Source organism: Cynara cardunculus, unplaced genomic scaffold (assembly GCF_001531365.2).
Source record: "Cynara cardunculus var. scolymus isolate 2C unplaced genomic scaffold, CcrdV1 Un_Scaffold_2024, whole genome shotgun sequence".
Taxonomy (NCBI): Eukaryota; Viridiplantae; Streptophyta; class Magnoliopsida; order Asterales; family Asteraceae; genus Cynara; species Cynara cardunculus.
The window spans coordinates 30,871-43,073 of NW_020200950.1; the positions used below are offsets into that span (position 1 = coordinate 30,871).

The 12,203-nt window shown below is 38.4% G+C and overlaps 1 protein-coding gene across 1 annotated transcript; it reads right to left on the reverse strand.

The window, feature by feature from the left end:
• Positions 1-4,169: 4,169 nt before the first annotated feature.
• Positions 4,170-4,762, reverse strand: LOC112502834 (trigger factor-like). The gene is made up of 2 exons (XM_025106836.1): positions 4,714-4,762; positions 4,170-4,579 (listed from the first exon to the last, which is right to left on the reverse strand). Exons 1-2 carry the CDS (start codon positions 4,760-4,762, stop codon positions 4,170-4,172), a joined length of 459 nt encoding a protein of 152 aa, XP_024962604.1.
• Between the last annotated feature and the right edge of the window lie 7,441 nt (positions 4,763-12,203).

Consider the following 12,203-nt stretch of genomic DNA (forward strand, 5'->3'; position numbering starts at 1 on the left):
GATTAGTTTTGTCTGAAAGGTACAATAATATGCCTAAAGCCCATCAAAATCTATTGACCCTAAAAATAAATTGTTAAGATACAAGTAAATACCTTGAGATTTTTGAAAATGCACATCAGTCACAACCTTCATAAGTAATATCATTAACTAGATACTCCCAAGATTGTGGGACGTCCTGAAAGGGAGAACCAAGAATATTCATGAACATGTACTTCCTAAACTAATTATACAGTGAAGTGAAACCCACTTACTAGACTACAAGAAGATAATTGATTTTCAACAAAAAATGTTGTCTCAAAAGCGTCTCAATCTTTGTGACAAGCAACTCACAAAATGACATGATGTATAACGTCATTTTCACCTTTTATAAATAAGTAAATATTAATGAACTAATATAAACTGGAATATAACATTTTAGACAAACTCATCAATCTACTGCAAGTTAGATAAATAAATGTGTTATGAGAATGGAAATGGGTATATATACATTAACTCTAATGATATGAAAGGAACATATATTAGAGAAATAAATGTGTCAAACTAGTGGATTATTTAGTCATTGAATCATATTTGTCGTCAATAAAGAACTTTGGGACAATGACACATATATGTTTTAATATGACTATGTGGGACACCATGGTCATGACATAATGATCTATGTGTTGCAAAATACATATCGACACATTTCTTTCGTGTGAAATGTAAAATGAGGCAATTAACAAAATTGCAACTATTGACTTCTACAATACAAGAAGCAACATATCATCAAAATATGCTCTCTCGAATACCTACAACTTTTGTAAACCTTGATCCTTAGCCAAGACACGAAGGAGACCATCCTAAAAGTCAAAGATATATACAAAAATATTACATTCTTACAATGAATACAAGATGATATTTATGGACATACACATCTAGAATGCGGGACATTAAATTATTTTATGGTTCTGGTTGACGCATTGACATGATGGATGCATGTCGCACTATTGTCCACATGAAATGTTGCATTCGCAAAATTCCTAGCACAAATTTACGTTTGAGGGTTCACCAACCCGATTGTCCTATCAAGTCTATACGACGTGATAATATTGGAGAATTTACATTGCAAGCATTTGATGATTATTTCATGCCTATTGGGATCGATGTAGAGCATCTCGTATCCCATGTTCATAAACAAAATGGTCTTGCAAAAGCTACTACTATAATGATACAAATGGTAGCCAAGACATTAGTTAAGCGCACCAATATTACCCACTTCTGCATGGGGTTATGCAATATTACATGCAGCTTATTTGCTTTAGACCCACTGCTAGCCAACCATTTTATGCATACCAGTTGGTAACTAGATATGAGTCTGATATTTCACATTTATGCATATTTGGTTTTGCAGTATACGTGCCAATTGTGCCCCCACAACGCACTAAATGGTCTCCTAAAGACGATTAAGTATATATGTTGGATATGTGTTGGTCCCATTAGGGTCTACAAGATATTTAGAAACAGTTTGTAGAAGGGGGGATGAATACAAACACAAAAAACTTTCAAAATTTAAATATATATTGATAAAGAAGAATCAATACAGATTTTACAAGATTGTATGCGAAAAAAATAAGGTAAAGATAACCTATCTAAACAATCTAAGTTACACACAAATGTTCTTAGCAAAGAGAAAAGATTTGTTGTTTAAGACTAAGAAGAAAGTGAGTTCTTTCTAGGTAAGAACTATTTAGAATACTTGAAAAGGGATTCTAACTTGCTTTGAAGATAAGCGTATTGTGTTCTTAGATGTGTGTGTTCTTTCACGTATGCACGTAAGGATTAAGGTTAGAGAGAGTTATCTCTGAATGGAGATAAAACATATTTATTTTTACTCATTGCATTAAATGCACATTTAATGCAATCCAGTACGATTTGAACACACGTCAAGCCTTTAGAGAAAGACTTGTCTTTTGCTACTGTGAATAGTACAAAATCCAATTTATGAGCAAACATCCTTTCATGGAGTTGGTGGGAAATAGAGTCAACTAATTGGCTCCATACCGTACTATACTCTAGAAAAGGTATGGGTTTGTCCTTTGTGTGTGGAAGGACAAGACAAAAGCAATCTTGCACAACAAGCTTCTTTTGATCGCTGAATGTTGGAATAACCCTGAAGGTCTCTTCGGCATTCGCTGAGGCTTGGGCAGTCTTCACACATATGTTGACCAGGTTGTAATCACTGAATGCCGCTTCAGATCACGAACGCGCTAGTTTCTAATCTTTAGTTTCAGTCTTTGACTTTCTTTGAAGGTTCTTTGGTGTGAGTTTTGTCTTCTTGAAGTATTGATGTTGCTGATATATTTACATTACATGTTGTCAGCGATCACTCAACAGACTCAGTGATGATCGCTGGAACTGGAAGACATAAACAAAAATACTTCGTATAAGTTAAAATGGATTATCATCAAATCACTGAGAGAGATGATCAACAATCTCCCCCTGTTTGATGATAACAAAGCAACATAAAGAAAGTTGCCTTATCAAATAGCAGTAAGGAAAAGTTACATATAAAGTACATGTGCCTTTTAACTGTTTTGGGATATTTTTCAGTGAGTCAATATTTACTTTGAAAATTTTCTTAAGTTACAAGTTTAAGAAAATATAAAAGAAGAGAAACTGAAACTGAAAACATGTTCACTGACTTATAGATTGTCAGTGAATGTAAGAGTAACACTGGAACTCATAGACTTGTGTCTCTATTTCTTTTTTCAGGGATCTTTTTCAGTGATGCACAAGAAATACTTATATTAATTTCAAAAGGAAATATTACAAGTTGTTCAGTACATGTCTTAGACTTACAAAATATAAGTTAAACACTGTTACTAGACATAGAATTTAAAAGGTTATACAATGAATGAACAAATTACAAAAGAAAGTAACTAATCTAAGTTGTTCAGATTAATGAAGCCAAGTACATTTTCTCCAAGCTCCTTTCGACGTATAAACTCTCTTCTAATCTTGTGGTCCATCATTTCACCTTTGAAGTCATCATCTAGCTAGAACCTGAGATATCCGAGATGTTCATTGGACATAGATGTAACTCAGACATTCTTTGAAATCTGACTTCGCCATCATAGTCAAGGAATATAAATCCTAACTCAGGATTCACATGCACAGTGTTCGGTATGTAAGGACCCTTCGCTGGCAGTGATAACTTCAGCATTGAAATGTATGGCTTCTTCGAAGCCTTCAGGACTTCATCTAAAGAGAACTTTGTTTCATGTTAGTTCCTTGGGGATGGTCCGTCATTAGGACTTGAAAGTGTTTTTCTTCTTCCACCTTTCTTCAACATTTGCTTTTTCAGGGACTACGACATATCTAGACATCTTATTGATCAGCTCGCTTATGATGTTTTCGATAATCAGCTTATGTCGAGATTTTAAGTGCTGAAGGGCTTGGCGAATCTCCAGCCATTCGTTGTAGCCGTACTCGTCCAAGTAGAAAGGGTACTCAGTGATCGCCTCAAGATTATCCCTGATGATGAGCATGGATATCAGCAACCCACCATCTTTTATCAATCCACTGATGCTGTCGTTTGAAATTAGATGAGGGCTGATTCTTTTGTTAAGGCATACTTCGCTCTAGAGCTTGTCACATTCGGCCAGCTTCAGGTTCTTTTCACGTTCAGCCTCTGCAATAGAGAGAAGCAAAGCTTGGGCCAGGACATCGTTCACCGTCTTTTTGGATTTTTTCTTTGGAAGAACTTTGGCGGCTAGAGACTTGGCCAGCTTTAAGTTGTCCTCAGTCTGTTTCTTTTGAAGTTCAAGTTCTTCTTCGACCTTGAGAGCCTCGAGTCTTTCAACTTCAGTCAGGAAGTTGAACTCACCACAACTAGAGGTACGAAGAGAAATTTTTACTCTAGTTTGGTCGAGTGACTCCCTGAGCTGAGTCATCTGCTGGTCGGTGGGAGCGCTGGGAGTTGGGTTCTCAGAGACCTATTCCTCCAGCCAACCGCAGATAGTTGAGGGGATGGAGAGATGGTACATGGATGTTATGGTGATTTGTCTTGAGGACTCGTCATATAAGGGCCCAAGGGGTTTGAAAAGAATCTTGAGATTCCCTTCTTCAGTAACACCTTTGCCTTTCGATGTGGTGCTTTGGTGCTTTTCTTGAGCAGCCTCATTCTCTCTTTACTCCCCTTGGGATGCGGAATCCCTAAGGGCGACACCTTTCGTGGCAGCATCAGGTCGTTGGTACTGGATCATGGAGTCGTCTTCATCGTCATCATCGTCCAGGTCACTACTAGCGTCAGGAAGGTTGGAAGACTCACCATCTTCATCATCATCCTCTTCATCATCTTCTTCCACATCGGTTGTAGAGGTGATGGGAAGGTGATTGCCGTGAGCTTCAACGTCAACTCGGACGACATCAACTTCCTCAGCTGTAGGAGCTTCATAGAAGGTTGGGATTTCATTAACAACCTCAGCTTCAGCTTCATCTCTAGGAGCTTCAACTTCATTGGTTGCTGGAGCAACAGGTTCAGTGGCGGCATCAGCACTTGAGGGTCTAGCGTCAGACCTTATCTCCCCCTCTCTAACCTCTTGAGCAATATCCAGAGAGTTGGTCGACGTTCTGGATTTGGAGCACCATCACTTCTTCTAGCCGCGTCAGAGCGCTGGCTAGGCTAATTGTCGCTTCATGCGCTCCATTAAAATGGGTAGGAAGATTAAGTACCTGAGGGGTCTTCAGCATTATCTGAAAGATTAACGCTAGTGGGATCCATGGTGCAATCGTGAGGATAAGCACCATTATGTTGAGAAGCCTCGAGAGGAGCTACCTCAGGTCCAGTGGTGGGTGTCTCATCATCAGGGAGGACAGTCGTTGATGATTCATAGCCACGTGTAGACACCAAGGAAGGAGGGGAGGAGAAGATGGCTGAGACTAAAGGAAGTGGGTGTTCAGCGGTAGCGAGGCTAATATTCTCACATTCACTGATTTGGGTCACTAAGGCGGTTGGGTGAGGAGCCACTTGTACGACAGTGATTTCATATATCACTGAAGAGCTAGGAAGGTTGACTGAAATTTCCTCGGGGTAAGGCTTTTTTCAATAGCTGAGACATTTTGAGAGGTCACAACTAGAGACGTGGTTGTCCCCTTTTTGGCCTTCTTGGTCCTCGTAAGAGAACCAAGAGTTGGTTGAGATGGGCGTTTGAAAGAGGGTTGTGGTGGGGTTCCCTTGTCTTGACCACTTTGGAGGGAGAAGAAGGAGGAGGATTTTAAGAATATTGCACCACAGAAGAGAGTGCAACATCTCCATCCCTTAACTTGTGATCCAGAATCTTGGATCCAAGCTTGTACACAGGAAGGTTACCTTCCTTGCAAATAAGAAGATCTTGGCGAAAACCATCGATAGAAAGCGAGTGTAGGGAACCACTTTCTCCCTCTGACGCATGTTCATCTTGAGCGCCAGGTCGTCAAAGATTACTGCAGCAAAGTTGATCGATCTGCGATGGATGACTGAGATGCCGATTATGAGAGCAACCCTGGATGCCGATCCTGACCGCCAGTCTTTCCACCCATACTCTAGATGAAGTGAGAGAAGAGGAAATTCCACACCCCATACATGCGGTTCTTCTATCTTGGACAGCTATTTGAGAGGTTCACTGGAGTCTTTCTTCATTGGCCATTGGTAGTCAATGTCATCGAGGCAGGCAATGATTTCTTCGGTCGTAGGGTCGCTAGCGAATGGACCCTTGGGGAAACAAAGAGCGTGCCTGAGAGTGGTCACGCCAAAGCTCACGGTCATCCGATTGAAGGTGAAGTTGATTTTCTCCACCTATTGACCGTTCTTGTTCGTTTCTTGCACCACTTCAGCGGTCATCCAGATTTGCTAAAGGGCCTCCCTAACCATGACAGATTCATGGTTGAGAGCATAAGCGATAGGAAACATCCTGAGGAAGGCAACAGCGTCCTCATAAATAGTTTTGTTGGTAGGGATATCCAACAAGGCAATGTGGTTGTTGGCCTTGAAGGAAACGTCTTCAACGAAGAAGTTCACATTCTTGGCAGCCAATTTATGTTTTTGTTAAGAAATAAGAAATAACAGTTTATATTGGTAGTCCAAGATTTGATTGTGATCTTTTTAAGTTTTAGAACAATAAAACTTCTTTTGAAAAATCTACAAAGAAGATGTTAGGATTTTTCAAGAAGAATAGAGTATATTTTTTTGAAACTTCAGATTATAACCAAGAATGAGAATGTGTTATTAATCTTTCTGTTTGTGTTTTAAGATAACAAGGTTCTTAAAATATTAAACAACAGTTTCATAAAAGGAAAAAGAACAGTTCAAAGTTTAAAGAATAAGTTATCAACCTTAGAGTTTGGAGAAAAAGGTCAAAGGATTCGAGCGTTCTTTGAGAGTTCTTGCTTGCAAGTTCTTTTTGGCAGAGGTTCGTCAAATGATTTTGAAAGAGTAAAGAAAATATGAGGGAAGAGATCTCATATTTATAAGTAGGAGAGAGAAAAGAAATAGGAGAGAGGAAAATACGACTGTTGAGGAAATGCCATGAAAAAAAATATGGCACGTTCTCATCCATGATTGGATGTAAGTTATAGAATGTCTTCATTAAGACGGTTCATTAACTATTTCTTCAAAAACGAAAAAGGTTTAAGAAATTTAAAGAGTCACATTCAATGATAAGAGAATCACTAAATAAAAACCTTTTAAAACATTTGATCACTGAAGAAGAAAAGCTTCAGTGATGGTTTTTTTTTAAGAAATGAAATATCTTAGACGAACATATTTTCATAAAAAGTGTCAGTGATAAGAGAATCACTGAAACTATCTTTTAAAAAACATTTGAATCACTGAAGGTAGAAAGGTTTAGTGATCATTTTGATTTTAAGAAAAAAACAAGTATAAAAGAGATATACTTACATAAAAATGTTCAGCGATAGAAACAATCACTGAAACAAACTTTTAAAACGTTTTGATTACTGAAGAAGGAAAGCTTCAGTGATAATTTTTAGTTTTAAAGAAAAAGAACAAGTATACATACCTTAGAGAGAATAGATACATTTACTCAAGAGTTCAGTGATAGAGATAGAGCACTGAATCATTTCACGTATTGATTGATGCGTATAGCTGAAGAAAATTATTCTTCAGCGTTTGGCATTTCAAGTTCGCTGATCAAGATGGTAAATCTTGTCTCATCAAGAGGCTTGGTGAAAAGGTCAGCGAGCTGGTAATCAGTGGGAACAAAGTGAAGTTCAATATCACCATCCATAACATGATCTCTGATAAAATGATATATGATCTCTATATGTTTGGTCTTGTAGTGAAGTACAGGGTTGTTTGCAATTGCAATTGCAATAGCACGAGTGCTATCACAATAGATAGGGATCTTTGAAAAATGAATATCGTAGTCGTTCAGCTGGTTTTTCATCCAAAGAACTTGGGCACAACAACTTCCAGCGGCTATGTATTCAGCTTCAGCGGTTGATGTGAACACTGAGTTTTGTTTCTTACTTATCCAGCTCACCAACTTTCCACCTAGAAGCTGATAGCCTCCAGAGGTGCTTTTCCTATCGATATTGCAATCTGTAAAATCACTATCCGAATAACCTATTAGGTCAAAACCTGAATCCTTAACGGTACTAGAGACCCAAGTTAGGAGTTCCCTTCAAGTATCTGAAAATGCGATTTACAGCGATCAGATGGGATTCCTTAGGTTCATATTGATATCGTGCATATAGGCAAGTAGAATACATGATATCTGTTCAACTAGCTGTGAGACACAGCAGAGAGCCGATCATTCCTTTATAAACAGTTATATTTACAGGCTTTTCATTTGAATCCTTGTTGAGAGAGAGTGAAGGAGCCATAGGAGTCTTCATAGATGAGTTGTTAGAGAGATCAAACTTTTTCAGCATATCACGGACATACTTACTCTGACTAATAAAGATGTCTTTATCTGAATGCTTGATCTGGAGACCTAAAAAGAAGGTTAGTTCTCCCATCATACTCATCTGGTATTCTTTCTTCATGTGATCAACGAATCAAAAACATAAAGAGGGATTAGTAGAACCAAAAATAATGTCATCGAAATATATTTGGACTAGAATGATATGGCCATTAACTTTCCGAAGAAATAAGGTCTAGTCAATCTTTCCACCAACGAATTTCTCAGAGATGAGAAATGAGGAGAGGGTATCATACCAGGCACGAGGAGCCTATTTTAACCCATAAAGAGCTTTATCCAAACGATAGACATGGTCTGGATACTTAGGGTCAAGAAACTGTGGAGGTTGTTCAACATAAACTTCCTCTTGAAGTTTTCCATTAAGGAAAGCGCTCTTTACATCCATTTGGTAGACTTTGAAGTCTCTATGGGAAACATAGGCTAGAAAGAGTCGAATTGCTTCGAGTCTAGCCACTGGTGCATAGGTCTCGTCATAATCGATCTCATCTTCTTGTCTATAACCCTAAGCAACAAGTCGAGCCTTTCTATGGGTTACCACACATTCTTCATCTAACTTGTTGCGATAGACCCATTTGGTGCCTATCATTGTTTTGTCAGATGGACGTGGGACAAGGTACCAGAATTTGTTCCTATCAAACTCAATGAGCTCCTCTTGCATGGCAATGACCCAGCTAGGGTCTGAGATAGCATCATTGATCTTCTTGGGATCAACTAAAGAAAGAAAGTTGACAAAGAGACAGATATTACCTAGACCACGATGAGTCTGATTACCTGCACCTGGATCACCAAAAATTTGATGAATAGGATGGTCTTTAGTCCATCGCTGAGCTAGTGGAAGATTATCATCTGAGCATAGATGTCCAGGAACAGATGATGAGGCTTCAGTTGCAGATTCTTCAGCGATTGGAACAATTTCTAAGTGAGCCTCAGATTCAGCGACTAATACAGGTTCAGATGCTGAAGGTATTTCATTCACTGATTGATCAGTGTTTAAAGTAGAAGGAGGAACACAACTAATGGGCACAACTACGATCTGTAAAGAAGACACGTTGGTGTGATTAGCTGCAACTGGAATTGTTAATGGATCATCTTCAGCTTCTGGGGCTTCAGTGTTGAGAGGAACGCTGAAGGAAGCTTCAGGTTGTCCATAATGAGAAAACATCCAGTTTTCTAATTCTTCATCATCATTTATGATGGGTTTAGAATTAGCTGATTGAGATTCATCAAATGTGACATGAATAGTTTCTTCTATCGTTTGTCGGTGTTTGTTCAATACTCTAAAGGCTTTGGACACTAAAGAATATTCAAGAAAGATTCCTTCATCAGCTTTGAGATCGAACTTTCCTAGTTGATCATGGTTGTTGAGAATATAACATGTGCAACCAAAGATATGTAGAAAGCTGATAGAGGGCTTCCTGCCATGGAAAAGTTCGTAAGCTGTCTTCTTGAACCTTTTAACGATCAATGACCGATTTTGAGTGAAACAAGCGGTGTTGACAGCTTCACCCCAGAAATTGGTAGGGAGATGGGACTCTTTTTAGCATTGATTGAGCAGCCTTAATGATTGTTCGATTTCTTCTTTCAGCGGCCCCATTTTGCTGTTACCTCCAAAAGTCAAGGGCCTCTTTCTTCTTTGTAGTCGATGAGGAGGGATTTGTCTCCGATCATGTGCCTTGAGCATCCACTATCGAGATACCATATGCCTTTGACTTCCTGCACAAGGGAACAATTTAAAAATGCTTTTGGTACCCATTCTAATTGGGTCCAGCAATGTTAGAAGCTTCATAACAAGGAGGAGGGGGAGAAGAAGAAGAAGAAGAAGGAGAAGAAGAAGGAGAAGAAGGGAGTTCAACTGAAGTATCTTCAGAGATTACAGCTAACGGAGACCTCTTCATTTCTCTAGAATCCTTGATTAGATTCCTTTTCAGCTGTCGAGACTAGTCATGATTGAGTAGTATCCTATATAAGGTGCTAAGAGAGAGAGAGAGGACATGGAATTAGACATCTTGAGACACATGGCATAAGTATCCCAAGATTCAGGTAAACATTCCAGAAAGTTCGTTAAAGTTTCAAAATTGGAATATTCTCTGCCTAAAGTCCTTAAATCGATAAGAAGACAATTAAAGCGTTGGTGTACTTCGGACAATGTCTCAGTCTTTCCACATAGAAAGCTTTCGTATTGTCTTAGTAAGTGAATCTTTCTCAATTCTTGAACCTGAAAGGTTCCTTCATATTGAACACATAGAGTGTCCCACATGGATTTCAAGGTTCTCATCTTCATTATAGAGTGATAAACCTTATCAGGAAGAGACATAGCTATTATAGACCTAGCATGAGTGTCTATAGGTATCTTATTCTTGTCTTCATCACTCCATTGATGAGGGAGTTTTGGAATCAGCCGTTCAGGAATCGCGACAGTCGTAGCTATTTCAGGAACAACCGGAGAAATAGCGTATGGAACATATGGTCCATTTTCTATATAGTGTGGAATTTCAGGATCCACACCTTCAAAAAGAGGGACATCTGATTCTTCCAACAACTAAAGTTGTCTCAGATAAACCGGGGAGGTTTGGCGAGAGAGCCATTATCATGAAAGTATGTGTTTGTGTTTTGTAAAGCCATTTGAAAGAAGTAAAATTATCTAGAGAAGGAGATAATATAATGCAGAAAAACAACTAAATAACAAGAAAAGAAAACACCGCTCTGATACCATTTGTTGGTCCCGTTAGGGTCTACAAGATATTTAGAAACACTTTGTAGAGAGGGGTGATGAATACAAACACAAGAAACTTTCTAAATTTAAAATATATATTGATAAAGAAGGATAAATACATATTTTACAAGATTGTATGTGAAAAATATATGGTAAGGATAACCTATCTAAACAATCTAAGTTACACACAAATGTTCTTTGCAAAGAGAAAAGATTTGTAGTTTAAGACTAAGAAAAAAGTGAGTTCTTTCTGGGTAAGAACTATTTAGAATACTTGAAAAAGGATTCTAACTTGCCTTGAAGATAAGCGTATTGTGTTCTTAGATGTGTGTGTTCTTTCACGTATGCACGTAAAGATTAAGGTTAGAGAGAGTTATCTCTGCATGGAGATTGAACATATCTATTTATACCTATTGCATTAAATGCACATTTAATGCAATGCAGTAGGGTTTGAACACGCGTCAATCCTTTAGAGAAAGACATGTCCTTTGCTATAGTGAATAGTACAAAAGCCTATTCATGAGCAGAAATCCTTTCATGAAGTTAGTGGGTAGTAGAGTCAACTAATCGGCTCCGCACCGTACTATACTCTAGAAAGGGTATGGGTTTGTCCTTTGTGTGTGGATGGACAAGACAAAAGTAATCTTGCACAACATGCTTCTTTTGCTTGCTGAATGTTGGAATAACCCTTAAGGTCTCTTCAGCATTCGCTGAGGCTTAGGCAGTGTTCACACATATGTTGACCAGGTTGTAATCACTGAATGCCGCTTCAAATCACAAACGCGCCAGTCTTTAATCTTCACTTTTAGTCTTCGAATTTCGCTGAAGGTTCTTTGGTGTGAGTTTTGTCTTTTTGAAGTATCGTTGTCGCTGATGGGTTTACATTACATGTTCTCAACGATCACTAAACAGACTCAGTGATGATCGTTGGAACTGAAAAACAGAAACAAAAATACTTCGTATTAAGTCAAAGGGATTATCATCAAACCATTGAGAGAGAGGATCAACAATATGAATCCCCAACAACTATTCGCTATTTAGAACCCTTGACGGGTGATCTATTTACCGTCAGATTTGCAGAGTGTCACTTTCAAGATACAATCTTCCCACCGTAAGGGAGAGATAGAAAAAAGGATTTTTCATGGGAACAACTGGAAGTGTCATAGTATATTCTCATTCTGTCTCATTTTGATTCTCAATCTTCACAATGTAAGTTGAAGTCAAACGAATCAGACTCGATACCCGATACGTTTAATTTTATTCAAGGAGTGGCAATATCACATATACCAACTACAAATATACCCGCAAGGTTAGAAGTCCCCAAACAAGGGCATAACACCACTGGAAAGTGCATTGCAATCACACATGGTGGAGGTGTGGTTGAGGCCGTGGCTCCCAAAAGGAAATGGGGGAAGTTACTTGGTTCGATATATTCTCATCTAAATGAAAAGAAAAGTGAGACACAACCATTTATCATAAATACATACACTTTCTTGAGATTGTCTCTGACTAAAACTATGTCTATGAAT